General features: G+C 41.3%; 1 protein-coding gene across 2 annotated transcripts; it reads left to right on the forward strand.

The window, feature by feature from the left end:
• Positions 1-1,580: 1,580 nt before the first annotated feature.
• On the forward strand, positions 1,581-17,986 carry LOC141791077 (serine/threonine-protein kinase N2-like). Of its 2 annotated transcripts, none has more exons than XM_074671295.1 (19): positions 1,581-1,989; positions 2,239-2,404; positions 7,823-7,974; positions 8,052-8,265; positions 8,827-8,955; positions 9,034-9,143; positions 11,558-11,701; positions 12,231-12,306; positions 12,802-12,991; positions 13,094-13,229; positions 13,314-13,366; positions 13,450-13,507; positions 13,592-13,860; positions 15,913-15,975; positions 16,298-16,374; positions 16,626-16,768; positions 16,878-16,985; positions 17,338-17,418; positions 17,530-17,986. In XM_074671295.1, the coding sequence occupies exons 2-19, from the start codon at positions 2,245-2,247 to the stop codon at positions 17,731-17,733; spliced, it is 2,367 nt and encodes a 788-aa protein (XP_074527396.1). In that variant the 5' UTR covers positions 1,581-1,989; positions 2,239-2,244; the 3' UTR covers positions 17,734-17,986. The 2 variants fall into 2 exon arrangements, with proteins under 2 accessions (XP_074527396.1, XP_074527397.1); XM_074671296.1 differs by having other exon boundaries at positions 1,582-1,989; positions 9,037-9,143.
• The last annotated feature ends 318 nt before the right edge of the window (positions 17,987-18,304 follow it).

Consider the following 18,304-nt stretch of genomic DNA (forward strand, 5'->3'; position numbering starts at 1 on the left):
TACTATTATGTGCTATTAATTATGATTTTAACCTTTTAATGGTTCACCTTTTAAACACTTTTATAGATAATTTTTAGACCTTTTTAATTGCCTTAACTCTTGCTCATGTTTATTACTGTATTTTATCTTCGCCACTTATTTTTTATTATTTTGTAATTTTATCATCATTGTTCATTTCATCTTTTTATATTTTCTAACCTGATTTCTGCTTTCATCCCTTTTTTATTGCGTTTCCTATTCTTGCTGATTTGATGTTTTTATGTTTGGTCCTCATGGTCTCTTTTTAGGCTGCATGGTTCTTGTATTGTCTGGGTTCCTATAAAGTACTTTAAATTATGGAAAGGACCTTTTCACCTCATGTCTTTTTATACTGTCTCTCTCTGTTAGTCTTGATTCAAGCTGTGCTTTTTGTTTTTACTTTATTGTGCTCATTGTTTGTTTGTGTTTTATTATTTTGTGCTGAATGTTTGTCAAAGCACTTTGTAAACTATGTTTTTTAAAAGTGCTATATAAATAATAAGATTATTATTAATTATTATTAATCGAACAAACCGACTCTTTCATGAATGGAGCCGAATGATCCGGCTCACTAAAAAGAGCCGTAATTCCCGCCACTAACAGCAAGCGGGGCTCACGCGCTCCTTTCATTACGAACGCGCCTCGGCGAATGGAGAAGAGACGAGCTCCGCCTCTCAAAATAGGTCTCACAACTCGGCTCCAATTCGCTGGTTTTCACCTTTGCTTTTTCAAAAAAATCCACCAAACACGAAACAAACGTCAAATTTAAGCTGTATGATTTTTTTATTTTCCACAAGCAAAAACAAAATCCGCTCGAGTGAAAGATGACGTTTACTCGGGCCAGGCCAGACCTTCAGTTGGACCGATTCGCACTTGCGCACTTTAAAAAGATGCTGAATGTCAGTGGAGCCTCTCTGTGTTGGTCAGAGCTAATCAGCCTGTCAGTGTGAGCGAGCGAAATGTCTGAATCAGACACGATGGGGAAGGTTAACTCAGTGTAGGTCAAACCCAGAGACTCTACGGAGGCTCGGAAGCACAGGGGTGTTAAATCACAGCGCCACAGCTTCATATTCAGCGATGAAAACAGGATAATTACCCAATTACTGTTAGCATTGGTGAGGAAATCATGGTGCCAGTTTGTCATAACAGGTATTATCCCAGCAGGAGAGCTGACAGCTGAGAGGATGTAGAGCTGTGTGTGTGTGTGTGTGTGTGTGTATGGAGGTAATATGTGCACATACACACACTCACACAATCAGGTGTTTACAATGCTTTCTGTATCTGTCTGTGCCTATGTCTCCTCTCCCCCCTGAATGGCTGCTCTCAGTAATGTTATTAATGTCCCACTCTTCCCCCTGATGCTGCAGACAGGTCTCTGCAGACAGGTCTCTGTCCATGGTCTCTGTCCATGGTCTCTGCCTTGTCCCGAGCAGCAGCAGCAGCAGCAGCAGCAGCAGCAGCAGCAGCAGCAGCAGCAGCAGCAGCAGCAGCAGCAGCAGCTCTGTGTTTGTCTTTTGGTTGGTGACACACAGGAACATGTGGTCATGCAGCGGCCAATACCGAGCCCAGAGGAGGCAATCAGCCCTGTAGGACGAGCAGCAGCAGCAGCAGCAGAGCTGGCACCGGAGAGGAACTCTGCAGAGAGAAAACCCTCAGAAACAGACACAGAGAGAGGGGGGATTTGGCTCCAGAGCCTAGGATGAGGATGCAGAGGGAAGAGGATGCTGCCGAGGAGTGTGCGAGGAGGCAAAAACAAACAGAGCAGGCTGTCTGAACCAGATCTCAACATGTAGGAGCTGCAGAGAAGAGGCTTCAGTCAGAGTGTTTGTGAACGCACCATAACACCACGGGACCTGTGTTTCAAGGATAGTGAAGGTGGAGAGGCGCAACCCGAGAAGTCTCCCTCCACCTGCTCAGAGGATGACTGAATAGTCCTTATTCAGCGCGGTGTGAGCGTATCATCGTGTGCAGGTGAGTGAAGTGCAAAGTCATTGTGTTGAACACGTTGTCCTCACTTCTCTGCTGCTGGGCTCTGTCCTGTTGGTGTAAACCAGGTGTGTGTGTGTGACACTTGCTGGTGTTCTCCACTTGTTCCTGATAAACCCTGGCTGTGTTCAGTGTGTGTGAGTGTGTGTGTGTGTGTGAGCTGTCAGCGAGTAACAAACGAGGTGATGAAGTGTTGCTCGCTGTCTCCTCCTCATGTGATGATGTCGTTATCAGGATCAGATGTTGTCCACGGCTCAGCAGATGCTGCAGGACAGCCGCTCCAAGATCGAGCTGATCCGAATGCAGATTATCAAAGTGGCCCAGGCCGGGAGCAGCGGCGGCGGCGGTGGCGGGGGAGACGATTGTGGCGGCAACCATGACAGCTCCACTACACACGGAGGTCAGAGTCCTGGGTCACAGCCCCTGACTGAGGACGGGCGTCTTTACTCACAGAAAGTCTCCTAATCTGCTCTTTCCTCATATAATCAGAGAAATGACCATCCTCTTAGTGTAACTCAGAGTCAGATTAGCTCTGAGGAGGAACAACACACACTTTCACACTCATCAAAGTCTGTCTCCCACCCAGAGCAACTGCTGCAACATCAACACATCTGTGAAACTATTAATAGCCTGTTTGTCACACTCCCATCGTCTAAATTTAGAGAACTAAGCTGGATCATTTCACCAGAAATCCACCAGAGACAAAAAGGAAGAACAATAGATAAAAACATATCAGAATAATACGACTGAAAAGCAGATTTAGCTCAACAACAGACAGGAAGTCGTTAAACGGAGACAGCCAGACTTAAAAATGAGTCAGAAAAGACGTTTAAAAACCTCTCATCACTCTGCAGAGAGTCAGTATGTGGCAGAAAAACTGGCTCCTCTTCGTTTAATTCTTAAAATTTAATGAGAAAAATCAGTCTTTGAGGATCATGAATGATAAAGAGTTTAGTTTTTAGAAGTAAAGTCCTGACACAGCTGTAACGAGCAGCTCAGATCTTTGTGTTTCTCCTCTCTGCGTCCACGCCGCGTGGTTTAACGACGTCACACTTTAATGAATTATTCAGAGCAGTTAAAGGCTGTAATGTATGCAGGAGTTTCCTTTTTCACTGAGGTAAAGTCCAGGACGACCGGCTGTTAAAGCAGGTGTGTCCAACGCCTGGCTCAGGGGCCGATCACGGCCTGAGGTCTGTTTCAATTCGTCCCTGAGCTTCAAGTTATGAATCAAGATTTATTACCAAGTAGATTTACACAGACCAGGAATTTTTCTTGGTGTGTTGGTGCAACAATTAACAAGAAAACAATGAAAATGCAGATAAAATAAGGAAAAAGTTAAGATATACAACATACAAATGTACAAAAAATATATATAGAAAATAATAAAATAAAATAAAATAAAATAAAATGAAAAAAATAAAATAAAATAAAATAAAATAAAATGAAAAAAATAAAATAAAATAAAATAAAATAAAATGAAAAAAATAAAATAAAATAAAATAAAATAAAATGAAAAAAATAAAATAAAATACAATAAAAATAAAATAAAAAAATAAATAAAACAAAATAAAATAAAATGAAAAAAAAGGAATATTTACATAAAAACGAAATAATAAAAAAACTTAGTGGAGCTGGCATGGTTAAAATATTAGGCCTATGTGTTTCTAGCATGGTGACTATGGTGGCCATGAAGGTCAAAACTACTTAATTGATTGCAAAGACATCTCACAGCTCAAACCTGTTGTGTGATGATCAGCTGTACCGTCAGCGTTTCTCTCAGAATAACTCAAACCTGGGCTCAGTGTGTCTAAAATTAAAGATACGTTGTCCCGCCATGTTTGATTACGTCAGTGAGAGTTAGTTTACTGTCAGCGTTCACACAGCTGTGTGTCCTGCCTCCTTTCCTCCATCATCCTCTCACTCCTCGTCCTCATCCCCTGTGTCCTCTTCCTCGTCTTTGTTTACTTCTTCTGTCTCCTCGTCCTCTTCTCTGGCCTCTTTGTTCATCTCCGCGTCTGCCTCTCCATCATCTTCTTACTCCTTCTCTTCACCTCCAGTGTCTTCTTCTTCCTCCTCATCCTCTTTTTTACCATCTCACTTCTCCCTCTTATTATCTCCTTTCTCCACTTCTTTTTCTCTTCATCCTCTTCTCTGGCCTCTTTTTTCTCTTGTCATCATCTCTTGTGTCCTCCTCCTCCACTTGCTCAACCTAAACCATTTTCTCCATCATTGTCTTACTCCTTGTCATCACCTCCTGTGTCCTCTACTTCCTTCTCCTCCTCTTCTCTGGCTCCTTTTTCTCTTCCCTATCATGTATTCTTCTGGCTCTTTTGTCTCATCATCACCTTCTCTGGCCTCTTCTGTGTCACAGTCTTCTCTGGCCTCTTCTGTCTTGTCATCTTCTCTGGCCTCGATTGTCTCTTCCTCATCCTCGTCTTCATCATCCTCTTACATCTCGTCCTCATCCCCTGTGTCCTGTTCTTCATCCTCTTCTTTGTTTACTTCTTCTGTCTCCTCATCCTCTTCTCTGGCCTCTTCGTTCTTCTCCATCATCTTCTTCCTCCTCATCTTCTTTTCTGTCTTCTTTGTCTCTTCATTTTCTCTGCCTTCTTCTGTTTCCTCATCATCTCATTAAGAATCTCACTTCTCCTTTCTTATTATCTCCTTTCTCCATTTCTTCTTCTTCCCCATCCTCTTCTCTGGCCTCTTCTGTCTCCTCATCACCTTCTTGAGCATCTACCTTCTCCTTTATCATTATCTTCTTTCTCCATCTCTTCCTCTCCTTCTCCTCCTCTTGTTTGGATCCTTTTTTCTCTTCTCCATCAATTTTTCTGCTGACTCCTCTGTCTCATCATCTTCTCTGGCCACTTCTCCCCTCTCATTCTCCTCCTCTCTGGCCTCTTCTCACCTTGTTAGTCCATCTCCTCCTCCCTCTCATGCTCTTCTCTGGCCTCGTCTCTTTCCTCTTCTACTTTTGGTTAATTAAATTTCACAAAACACATCTAACATTCACTGAAAAGATGATTTTTATTGTGTACGTTCTGTGATTTTTTAAAAAACATTTAACAAAGTATCTAGTGTGTTTTAAACTATTTTATGCTTTTGATATTTTTTGCTGCTTAACATGTTTTTTGTGGCTCAGAACATTTTTAAAAATATCATGAAAAGCCATTAACTTGAGCTCCAGTCGTTATCCTGCCATAATAACAAACCTGACATGATATTTCTGACATCGTCAACTTCTAATGGAGAATATTTTCCTCTTAAAGAAGCACAAGTAACAAATGTTTCACTTAAAGAAATTGGTACACATATCTTGTTAAAAATAGAGCTTTGTTATCTCACGTGTTGGTTTAATGGTTAAAGTGTAAAAAAGTCTCTGACCCTGTTTGAAAAGAGCTCTGACGTCGTTTTAGAGGCTGAAAACAGATTTTTATTGAAGTTTCAGGGAAGTTTGAAGCTGTGATTTCAGTTTAACAAATGTCCAGATTCAGAGAATAGCAGCAGATTTTCTTTCTTCGGTAACTTCGTTTCCAAAGTCTCTGCTGGTTTCTGAAGCTGTGTGGGCTGAGCCGCTTCCTGCCAGTTTAATTTTGGAAAGTGAAACCGTCCTGACAGACCGAGGAGGTGACGCTCAATATTAAACCAGAGCTGTGTCAGGATTACAACAGAATCCTCCTCATTTAAAGATAAAAATGATGATAATAAATAAATAAATCAATAAATAATGTGAGTTTTCCTGCAGGTGGACGAACACAGCCTGATTTCTCCTGCTCTGACCGTGACAGTTTCAAACCAGAGACCTCTGCCCCGTGTTTCCTGGGATCACGTTTCCTTTCCTTGACCCCTCACCTCCTTCCCTCTCATTGATTAATAATAACGTTGTGATCTGACGGGAAGCTGAAGCCTCTCTCTGCTGCAGGAACCGAACATCCGGCTCGATGCATCGATCACAGCCTTTCGTTTTGGTCTGTTTTAAACGAGGAGGAGTTTTTAATTATGCAACAGCTCGGCTTCATTTTCTCGCTTCATTAAGCTTCACGCTGATTAAAACTTATTTATAATCAGATTAATTTTAATAACTGGGAGCCAGACTCAGGGCGGCTTTGTTTTAATTTGATCAATCTTTTCCACAAAAGCAACACGTTTCTCAAGCAGCAGTGCAGAAAAACAAAACAGTACCATGAGAAAGAGTCTGCAGAAAACATAAAAACACGCTCTGTGACAGAGAGTTAGGGCTCATGAGGATAAAATTCATGTTTTTTATGTTTATTTATTCTGGGAACCAAGTGACTTCATTAAAAAACATATTTTCCCGTTAGGTTTTAGGCCTTCTACTCCTACAAATTTAATTGATTTTCACTGTTCAAACTTTAAAATATTCAGCATGTTTAGAGGAAGAGTGTCTGTACTTTTCACATTTCGAGCTATTGTGCTTTTGAAAATATTCAGAATTTTACAAAGTTTCTTGACCCATTGAAATGAATGGAGATGATCTGTCACCATAGAAACCAAACAGCTGATGATGTCACAGGGGTTCAGCTTAGGGTTCCAAACAGAAGCTATGAAGAGGAGTGGTGTTAGATTCTAGCTCTGCTTCCAATCACCATGGGAACCACACAGATGATGATGTCATAAGGGGTTCCAAAGTTATAAATGGAACTGGTTCAATTAGGGTTAGAGCAGGGTCTGAATCTGAAACCTTTTCTTTCAAAGGAGCTGTTTAGCCTCAACTCGCCTGGATTAAAGTCGTCACAGAGCCACGAAATCTGCTTTATCTCCATAAAAAAGACGATAAAATTGATAAAATTGATAAAATTCGATGCATCGTAAAAATATAACATAATCATTTTCTTTACAAAAAGGTTTTTCAATTAATTTAATTATATATGTGATGTTATAGTTTATTACTTTACAAATTCCAAAAATGTCAAAGAATTTTGAACTTTAAAAACACTTAAAATTTTTTAAAAATTGCAAAATTAAAGAAGAAATGAAAATTGATATTTTAAAAAATTGCAATAAAAATTGAAATTAAAAAATGCAAAAAAAGAATTTCTTTTTTTAAATTTGAATATTTTTTTGAGTTTCTAAAAAAATGAAAATTAAAAAATTAAAAATTGAAAAATTTTAATTTTACAAAAAATTGCAAAAAAATATGGATATTTAAAATAATAAAAAAAAATCCTTGTTTTTATTTGATATTAAGAAAAAAAAAAAAAAATTTCTAAGCTGGCATGTTGGCAATTAAATGAATTCAACATTTCACATTCCAGCATTTACTACAAATGGAAGTGTGCCCCTCTCCCTAGTTTTGGACATGTTTTTAGTATTAAATGCAAAGTATAAAAGCAATTTAGTGCAAAAAGCAAATGTTAACATCTGCTAAAGTGTTTGATACAACTTAAAGATGAATGGACTGTGTTCAAACCCATGGTGCATGTGAACAAAGACAAAAACAAAGGTTGATAGAGGTTTGTTGGTGCAGATTCCTGTGCTCACATGTTAAACCAGTCATTCATCACTTTATTAATTCACTTTCTTCTCTCTTTCTGCTGAAATGACTCCATCTCCTCCGTACTCGTCTCTTTTTATGAATTATCAACAGGTGAAGGTTTTCCCTCCTTTATTTCAGAGCCGGTTTCATCCGTTTCTAACCCGTGTCAGCGTAAAGCCTGGAGCATTCACAGCTGGTGTAAAGACCTCAGCTCTCAGTGGTTTTATCAGTGTTGGTGACTGAAATGGAGGAAGGTTTAGTGGAGGACCTGTGAGGATGTGTCTCTGGTCTGAAGTGGATTCTGTCTCATCCTCCTCTCAGGGATCTCTCCGCTGGGCGTCAGCGCCGTGGACGCTCGCCTGGCCGAGCTGCAGCACTACATGCAGAGAGAGGCCGACGTGCTGGTGCTGGCCAAAGACGTGGTGAAGCAGCTGGAGGGGATCTCCTCTCTGGACCAGGAGGCGCTGACGGAGGTAAACGATGACGTCAACAGACTCTGAAGTTTAACTCTTAAAAACACCAAACCCTGACCCCTCGGTCTCTGCTTCAGGCTCAGAGCCGGGTCCAGGAGTCCTCCCAGAAGCTGGATCTCCTGCGTCTGTCTCTGGAGAAGTGTCTGAAAGAAAAGAGCCAGGAGCCTCTGCAGGTGCCTGCAGGGGGCGCCGACGCCTCGAGCCGACCCCCGTCTCCTCAGAATCCCACCCCCGTGTGCCGCCTCTCCTCCTCCCCGTCCATCTTCTCCATCAGACCGGCCTCCCTCACAGGTGGGTCCGCTCTTTACATCCTGCTCTCCAGATTCACAGGCAGATGATAGAAACAGATCATGAAACCAGCAGAGGTCAGACCCTCAGCCCCGTGCCCAGAGTCTGACCCAGCTCCCATCCCGCCGACCCCTGCAGCTCAGGATCACCACGTGTAATCTGCAGGGTTTGGACGCTGGTCGTAAGCCCGTCTCTTCCTGCAGCAGGCCAAGAAAAGGGACAAATAAAAAAACCTCCCGATGATGTAACGGGAGACAAATCCTGGAGTTGCTCTGTTGGCAGCGAGTGATGAGAGCGGGTCTCAGAGCGCCGAGGCACTGGAGGTGATTTTCTGCTCCTCGCTGCGGCTGCAGTGGAGAGAAGCTGAGAGCGACTGCTGAGATCCCTGATTAAAGAGGGTCTGAAAGATTCATTAGAGCTGAAAAATGAAGCTTTTATTCTCCGTCTGAGACTCGGCACCAGGAAGCAGAAACTCACACGCTCAGTTTTTAAAAATCCTGCGCTCAGAGTCACAGAAACAGAGGTTTTTAAAGCCTGACTTAATTTTCCTTTTTTATTTCTCAGGGAAACTTGAAGTCAGGCTTCTTGGATGTGCTGATTTATCAGAACCTGAGACAGACCTGGATCAGGAAAACCACCAGAGTCCACATGCGGACGTCTCGCCCTCGGCTCAGAGGACACATGGACCCTCAGGTGAGGACTTTTTATATTCTGTTAAATGAAGGTACGATAAAAAAACATCTCAGCACGGGGACATCTTTTTTCCACCAGCAGAGGTCAGCGCCGTGCTCAGGCTGGACACCAGGGTGGTGGGTCGGACTCGCTGGGCAGCCGTCAGCAGACTGAGCTGGGACCAGACGTTTTACATCCAGATGGAGCGGGTGAGTCCAGAGACTGACACAGTATCAGCCATCAGAGTCCTTATTCTCATCATACAGCTATCAACGTGTTGATTTATCTCATACATACCTCATTCTGACTGGGATTTAATATGAGGACGAAAAGTTCTCAGATAAATACGCACAGTACAAAGTTATGAGTAAAAATGAGAATAAGTGTCAGAACGAAAATGAGAATGAGAATAAAAATAAGAATGAGACTAAGAATCTGAATCAGAATGAAAATGAAAAATTAAAATGTGAATGAGTATGATAATTTGTGTTAGAATTGGAATCAGAATGAGAATGAGAAAAAAATGGAAAATAAGAATAAAAGGAATCAGAATGAGAAAAAAAATAAGAATAAAAATAAAAATGAAACTTGAAATCAGAATTAAAAATCAGAATGAGAATGAAAATGAGAAAAAAATGAAAATGAGAATAAAAAGAATCAAAATGACAATAAAAAAACAAGAATAAGAATAAAGATAAAAATGAGACTTGGAATCAGAACAAGAATGAAAATAAAAACGAGAATCAGAATGAGAAAAAAAATCAAAATGAGAATAAAAAGAATCAGAATGAGAAAAAAATAAGAATAAAAATAAAAATGAGACTTAGGATCAGAATGAGTAAAAAAATGAGAATAAGTATGAAAATGAGAATTAGAACTGGAATCACAATGAGAAAGAAAATTAGAATGAGAATCAAAAAGAGAATAAGAATGAGTATCAGAACAAGAACCAGTATGAGAATCAGAATCAGGATCAGGATCACAATGGGAGCTGGAATGAGAATCTCCTTTAATAACTTGTTTCTGCCAAAAATGTCAAGAAATATAAGTCTGGATTTTTAATTTCAGTCTTTGTGCAACAAAAATAAACACACTTTAAAAATCAAAAACTTTAAATTAAAAAAATATTTTGTATAAAAAGAAAAAAAAACGTGAAAAAAAGATAAACATTTGAGTTCTGTAATAAATTCACCATTGCATCAAAGTCCCGCCTCCTCTTGGTTCTGATTGGTCAGTACAAGGGAAGTGACACCGTTGAATGTTTCCTGCTGAGAGGTCTGTGAATGCAGCAAAACGAACCTTAAAACGTAACTGAGGGCGTTTTGGGGCTGAGGATACTGACTGCTGCAGACACTGACCCACACAGTTTGACCAGACATCTGTCAGTGGAAACAGGCCCTTACTGTGCTGAGCACTTAAATTTATTTATATATATTAAGAGTAAAACTGCTGCTGTGTGCACGCTGCAGCTCAAAGCTGAAGATTTTAAAGATTTAGTAAATTTAAAAGAATTCACTCAGTTTGCTTCTTTAACCTAAATCACCAAATCAGACAGTTTGAGTTTTGAAGATCTAAAGCAGTGCATTAGTTGTAGTGTTTAATGTGTCCATGCAGCAGCTGTTCTGCTCAGTGTGGTGTTATTGTTGTAGTTCCTCCTGTGACCAGCAGGTGTCTCCCTCTGACCTGCAGATTTGATTTAACCACAGTAACTCAGAGATTCATTACCCTCTAAATAAACAGGGAAACAGTTAATTAAAACTTTTCCTCAACTGCAGAAATGCTGAAAGGTGATTTTTTTTATTCATGTAAAATATTTTTAATCAATTTTCCCCAAAATACAGATTTTTTTTTAAGTTTAATTCTGCACATTGCTCCTGTTTTGTCACATTTTGATGAATCCTTTAACACTTTTTTAATGTTTGTAAAATTTCTCTTTAATTTCTGGTTTTGTACTTTGGACTTTTGAGATTCTATGGACCTAATTCTTTTATTTGTCTCATTTTTACCTCTATTTTTGTTGTATGTAGAGAAAAAATCCTGAACATGTTTACAGCTAAGATACCAGAGAGAGGACCCTATTAATCCAATCAAAGATCCTTTTTTTAAAATTCTTTTTCTTTTTTGCAAAACATTTCAAACATGTTTTTTTTTTTTTTTTTTTTTTTTTAAATAGAAAATACGTGATTAGTTTAAATTTAAGCTGCTGCAAAAAAACAAATCCTGATCCTGGAATGATGTGAGGCTGTTTAGATTTATTTAAAGGTTTACATTTAGAAAACTGGACAAAAATAATCCCTGAATTTACTGAACTTCAGATGAAATCAATCAAACAGAGAATTAAAATAATCTCAAACTTTTCTGTCTCAGACATTTACAGCCTCAGATTTTTATCCAGATTATGGATTAATGATTAAATAAAACTCTACTGAGGAAATTTACTCTAAAACTCTCATTATTACTTTGTTGTAATTAACAGTTAACAGTCCAGCACTCATTTCATGTGTGTGTGTGTGTGTGTGTGTGTGTGTGCGTGTGTGTGTGTGTGTGTGTGTGTGTGTGTGTGTGTGTGTGTGTGTGTGTGTGTGTGTGTGTGTGTGTGTGTGTGTGTGTGTGTGTGTTGCAGTCCCGGGAGCTGGAGATCGGGGTGTATCGAGGCGAGCAGAGGGAGATGTGTGCTGTGAAGTTCCTCCGACTGGAGGAGCTGATGGAGAACCAGAACCAGAACCAGGAGTTCAGACTGGAGCCACAGGGGGTCCTTCATGCTGAGGTAAACACACACACACACATACACACACACACACACTCCTGTAGTTTAAATCTCACACACACCTTCACCTCTTCTTACTCTCCATGGTCTGATGGGGAAACTCAGAGTCTCTTATTTAAAACAACAAAATATGAAAAACTTTCATCCTCATGGCTTTGAAACTTTCTCCGTCTCTAACCAACGTTTACTTTTTGAGGATCTGGTCTGTTTTATTTTTTTAAGTTTGTACAAATACTGTCAGGTTTAACATTTGAGTGAATGCATCCAAAATATCTACAGAAATGTTGATGGATGATCACTTCCTGTTTTAAGAGATGATCTTTTATTCTGGTTTAATCCGTCTGACTCTGATGATAAATCAGGCTCTTTCTCTCTCTGTTTCTCCCTCTAATGTTTCATTTATTTCAGGATTACCAGGTTAAAAACTGCTTTTTAAGGTTTTAAATGACTCTCCAATTTATGCACCTGGTTTTGATATGAAATAAAGCTCCAGATTAACAAATTAAAACTCCTGTTTTTGATTCCTCAGCTTCGGTTCATTGACGCTGTCGTCGAGCGGCAGCCGAAACTGAGGCGTCAGAGATGCATCTTCACCAAAGAGAGAGGTAGGGATTATAATCCTAATCCTGTTTGAGTCCAGTTTTTATTCAGATTATAATCCTAATCCTGTGTGAGTCCAGTTTTTATTCAGATTATAATCCTAATCCTGTTTGAGTCCAATTCTGTTCAGATTTTAATCTTGTTTGAGTCCAGTTTTATCCAGATTATAATCCTCATCCTGTTTGAGTCCAATTCTGTTCAGATTATAATCCTAATCCTGTTTGAGTCCAGTTTTATTCAGATTATAATCCTAATCCTGTGTGAGTCCAGTTTTATTCAGATTATAATCCTCATCCTGTTTGAGTCCAATTCTGTTCAGATTATAATCCTAATCCTGTGTGAGTCCAGTTTTTATTCAGATTATAATTCTCATCCTGTTTGAGTCCAGATTTATTCAGATTATAATCCTAATCCTGTTTGAGTCCAGTTTTATTCAGATTATAATTCTAATCCTAATCCTGTTAATTTCCCTCGCCTCCTCCTCCTCGTCTCCTCTCCAGGTAAAAACTTCCTGCGAGCCGCTCAGATGAACATGAACTTCGCCACGTGGGGTCACCTGATGATGAACATCCTCCCTCGCTACAGCTCCTTCACCACCTTCAGCTCCTCCCTGTCCCCGACCCCGGACGCCGCGGTCCACGGCAGCTCGTCCTCCGAGAAAGAGCCTCAAAGCCACACTGCACTGCCGAGGTCAGAGGTCATCTAGGGGTCACCTCGGGGATCCTGTCAGCATCTGATGAGTCTGACCCTCTGTGACCGGGTTTAACTCTTGTCTTTTCCTCTGACGCTCAGCGAAGCTCCAGTTATCACAATCAGCCTCAGCGAGGACCAGACTCCTCCCACCAGCCTCGACCAGGGAGACCACTCCTCCGCCATCATCCCCACAGATCACAAAACCTCATCAGCGCCTGCCTCACAAGACAAACTGGTGACTTTTCAGTCCATGCTCAGATTTCTCCACACCTTGATGAAACTCATCCTCATCCTCAGCTGTCGATCTCTGTCTCCACAGTCGTCCATGAACGGCACCGAGGAGAGTGAGGATCAGCCCGTGTCGTCTCCAAAGTAAAGTTTTCACTTCTTTTCTCTGAGACGGTTGAAGTTAAACCTTACTGACAAACACCTCTACCTTTTTCTTCTTCCTCCAGGATGCAGGTGGATGACTTCAGGTATATTTCCGTTCTGGGCCGAGGACACTTTGGGAAGGTAACGTTTGAAACGTCTTCGTCAGACTCATCAGAGCCTCCCCGTCTCCTCGTCCCGTCTTCACGCTGTGACGTTTGTCTGCAGGTTCTCCTCGCAGAGTTCAAGAAAACAGGAAAACTTTACGCCATCAAAGCCTTGAAGAAAAAAGACATCGTGACGCGGGACGAGGTGGACAGCCTGATGAGCGAGAAGAGGATCTTTGAGATGATCAACGCCTCCAGACACCCGTTCCTGGTCAACCTCCACGGCTGCTTCCAGACCAGCGACCACGTCTGCTTCGTCATGGAGTATTTACCGGGAGGAGACCTGATGATCCACATCCACAACGACGTCTTCTCCACCGCACAGACCAGGTACCAGTCACCTGTCACACATCCTAAACAAATCAGGATTCATTTTCTGACACTTTATTTATTGTTTAATCAGACTGGTAACGTAAAGCTATGGTCTACGATCTGAAACCCAGTTTGTCTGATGAGACACATTTGAAAAACGCAGCCTCACTCACCCCTCCCCTCCGTGTCCCAAGATCCCGGTCTTCTCTGGCTCCATGACGCTTCGGTAGCTGAGCAGCTAGCTGACGTGAGAGGGGTAGTGGGGAAGGATGAGGTGGGACCATGGGCATGACGGTGTGACGCAAGGGAGATGGATTGGTCAACTAGTGTGCAGCTTTGCAGCAGATATACTGACTGGATTTTTTTGGTTCTTTTTGGTCTTTATATTGTGTAGATTGGACCATAGGACCATAACAGCCCTATAAACGGTGTATTAAGATGTACAAAGCTTCCAAATCGTACACCATAGCTTTAAAGATGTGGAAACTGCACTTTGTCCTTTCAAAATAAGACAAAAGGCTCAATTAAAAACCTTATGGAAAGACTTAAAGAGGAGGTGTCCTGCTTTTTGGTCTTAATTCTGTCCCTCTTGAGCCCCTGTAGTATCATCACATGATTTGCAGCTCTTAAAAGTTGATTTTTTTTCTCTCTGGTGTTTAGTTAAAGTCTCCTCTCCTCCTCCAGTCTCTGCTCTGGCTCCTGTCTCTTTAAGAACTGATGTTAAAGTCCTGGTTCCTGTTCTTAAAGCTCTACACGGCCTTTATGCTGCAGCTCCATCAATGAGGTTCTAGAATGTTCATCATCAAGCACAGAGAGCTTTCTGTCTTTGTGATGTCACTACATTCCGGAACTCTCTGAGCTCTCAGAGTGTTTTTATAGGGAACTACTGACACTTAGCTTTTTAATCAGCTTCAACTGCTGCATGATGATCACTTATGAGGTTACATTTGTGCCATCAATCAAATTGAATTTATTTTTTTAATTGAATATTTTTTTTAATTGAATTTGATTTTGTATTTTGCCTGTGAAAATTCAACTCTTTTTATACTTTAATTCAACTTTTTTTAACTTAAAATTCAAAAACACAGAATTTAATTTCAATTCTCAAAAAGCAGATTCAGTTTCAAACTTTAATTTCAATCCAGAGTGGCACGACAGTTACGTCATCTTGTGCTCGTTGGGGAGACTAATCGAGCAGATTCACACGGACACCCTTTGAATTCTGTGTTTTTAAATTTTAAGTTAAAAAAAGTTGAATTCAAGCATAAAGAGAGTTGAATTTTCATAGGCAAAATACAAATTCAAATTCAATTGAAAAAAATTAATTCAATCAAAAAAATAAATACAATTTTAAAAAACATTAAATTTCATTACACATCACGCTTTTTGAATTCAATATTTTAATTCAAATTCAGTTTCTGATGGCACAAATTTAACCTCATAATCACTGTTTTATCATTTTTAAAAATATCTTTTGTTAATATTTCTGCAGTAATAGTAATCTGACCTTTCTAACTTTAAAGAGGGGTTATCTCCACGTATCTTAACATATTTACAGATCAGCAAATCCTTCATATCCTTGCCTCTGTCTGAAACTCTTTGTCTTAGACCATCACTGTTTTTATCTGGGGTAAAAACTTTCAGCGTTGGATTTTTTAAATCATTTTTTAACATTTATTAATCCACTTTAAATTAGCATTTTTATGAATAATTGTATTTTTAGTCTTTCATCTGTTGCTCTGGTGCCCCTGCATTATCTTTAGATGATTTAACAGCTCATAGGAATCTCTATTTTTATCTTCCTGGACTTTTATAAACCGGGGCTGCTGTCTCTTTAAGACTCCCCCGCTCCACAAACCCCCTTCACTTTGATTGGCCAGCCCTGTGGGGGCTTGTTACAGGATTGTGTGTATGTGATGAGCTCATAATTTTAGCAAGTTTCATGAAGAGGACACTAAAACACCCCCTCTTTAAAGAACTCTGAAACTGCTCAAACTGTGAATCAGATAAATCCTGCTGATTCTTGATATAGAAATCATATTAATGTTTTATTTTTGTCCACGTGTGCAGGTTTTATTCAGCGTGTGTGGTCCTGGGTTTGGAGTTTCTTCATCTGAATAAAATCATCTATCGGTGAGTCGTCCTCTCTCAGAGCCGTGTCACGTTATAACCCGTCACATGGAGCGCGCTCACATCGACTGTGTGTGTTTAAATGGAGCGCGCTCACATCGACTGTGTGTGTTTAAACGGAGTGCGCTCACATCGACTGTGTGTGTTTAAACGGAGCGCGCACACGCTGACTGTGTGTGTTTAAACGGAGCGCGCTCACATCGACTGTGTGTGTTTAAATGGAGCGCGCTCACATCGACTGTGTGTGTTTAAATGGAGCGCGCTCACATCGACTGTGTGTGTTTAAATGGAGCGCGCTCACATCGACTGTGTGTGTTTAACTCAGAGATCTGAAGCTGGACAACCTGCTGATGGACGCAGACGGCTTCGTGAAGATCACAGACTTTGGACTCTGTAAAGAAGGTGAATTTAGTGAATTTAGTGTCATCCTGGTGTAATATTAGATATTTCACAGTTTGACGGATGATAAGAAGCCTCAGTGTGTCGTCTTTACATCATGACACTAACACATAAATCATCTAACAGTGGCGTCAAAGAAACCACAAAGTGTTTGCAGGGAAAGTCAGAAAGTGATGTTTTAAATATCCTTCGTGAAGCTTTCTGTTGATACTCAGGACTTCTCTTGCTTGGTGTTTTGTTGACGTGTCTCTCAGGGATGGGTCACGGGGATCGGACCTCCACTTTCTGCGGCACCCCTGAGTTTCTGGCTCCGGAGGTCCTGACAGACGATAACTACACCCGCGCCGTGGACTGGTGGGGGATGGGCGTCCTCATCTACGAGATGCTCGTGGGCGAGGTTGGTTTGATCAGATTATCTGCTGCCATAAGACAGGTCAGGAAAGTCCAGTGATGTCACTCTGATGTCACTCTGATGTCACTCTGATGTCACTCTGATGTTCTCGCAGTCTCCGTTCCCCGGTGAGGATGAGGAGGAGGTGTTCGACAGCATCGTCAATGATGACGTTCACTACCCAGGGTCTCTTCCTCAGGACGTCGTCTCCATCGTTCAGAAGGTAAAAGACTCCAGACCTGCTGCTAGGATAGAATAACGTGTTAGCTTTGTTAGCCATGTCTGTGAATAGCATGATGCTACTCTGCCCTCTGGTATCCGCTCTGGTGCTGGGTTAGCACAGCTAGCTCGTCCATCTTATTGGAGATAGATCTTACGTTCCCAGTAACAATGGATTGAAGGACAGTCACTTCTAAGCTCACACTGCAGCTCCAGCACATCACCTTTACCCCTTAACTCAGATCACAGGGAACACTGGGCCTAGCACCAGTTAGCATTGACATGCTACAGGCAACTCAGTAACGAATAGATGAATTGATGGAGCGATTGGTTGATCAGTTGATTTATCGATGCAGCTGCTGAAGAAGAATCCTCTGAAGAGACTGGGAGCTGGAGAGAAAGACGCCAACGAGGTCAAAGGAGACAAATACTTCGAGGTCAGAAAACAGAGACTATTTGGAGGACTTGTTGTTTTTATTTCTTTATTTCAACTTGTTTTTGGGCTTTTTGTGCCTTTACCAAGGTTTTCATCTGTCCTCTCCCCTCAGACCATCGACTGGGACGCTCTGCTCGCCAAGAAAGTCAAGCCTCCGTTCCTGCCGTCGATCAAAGAGTCGATGGACGTCAGTAACTTCGACAGCGACTTCACCCGACTGCAGCCCGTCCTGTCGCCTCCGTCCAAACCCTTCGTCCTCTCCGCAGAGCAACAGGAAGCCTTCGCTGACTTCGACTTCTGCGCCCTGCACGGATGAGAGCGGCGTGGAGGGAGCAGGGTGGGAACAGACAGGGACTGTGGTTTTCTGTGAGGGAGGGAAACGGGTGTTTTCAGTCAGGACGAGGAAGCTGGAGCTCTAAGGAAAGTAAAAACAAAAAAACTTTGGACCAGGAGAAAAAGAAAATGTGACATCCTGAGCTTCCCACCGTGCTCTGTCCAGACTCTCCTTCCTGCAGCTGGATAACGCTCAGACAGTCGTCTTCATCCTCCCCATGGCTGATTTCACTGACTGTTGGTGGATCAAACAGCCAGGCAGCGTCTCCTTTAAGTTTCTGTCAGAGCAGAGGAGGGAAGGTAGCTGTTAATGATCCCTGAGAGGTGAGCAGAGTTTTATTATGAATACGTCAAATGAAATGTACAGACAGATTTATTAACCAGGACGCTCAAAGAGGTTAGCACATCAGCATTCTTCAGTTTCAGCTCCTCACCTCACAGACGACCGGCCAGAAGTTTTACAGCAGCTCAGGTTTCACAGTTTTTATTTATTTCATAGCTGACCCTCTTCTTATTCATTTTTAAAGCGGGTCAGGCAGAGCTCGGACTCAGGT

This window comes from Halichoeres trimaculatus, unplaced genomic scaffold (genome assembly GCF_033239565.1).
Source record: "Halichoeres trimaculatus isolate MK-OKI-2021-1 unplaced genomic scaffold, fHalTri1.1 fHalTri1_scaffold_5, whole genome shotgun sequence".
Classification (NCBI taxonomy): domain Eukaryota; kingdom Metazoa; phylum Chordata; class Actinopteri; order Labriformes; family Labridae; genus Halichoeres; species Halichoeres trimaculatus.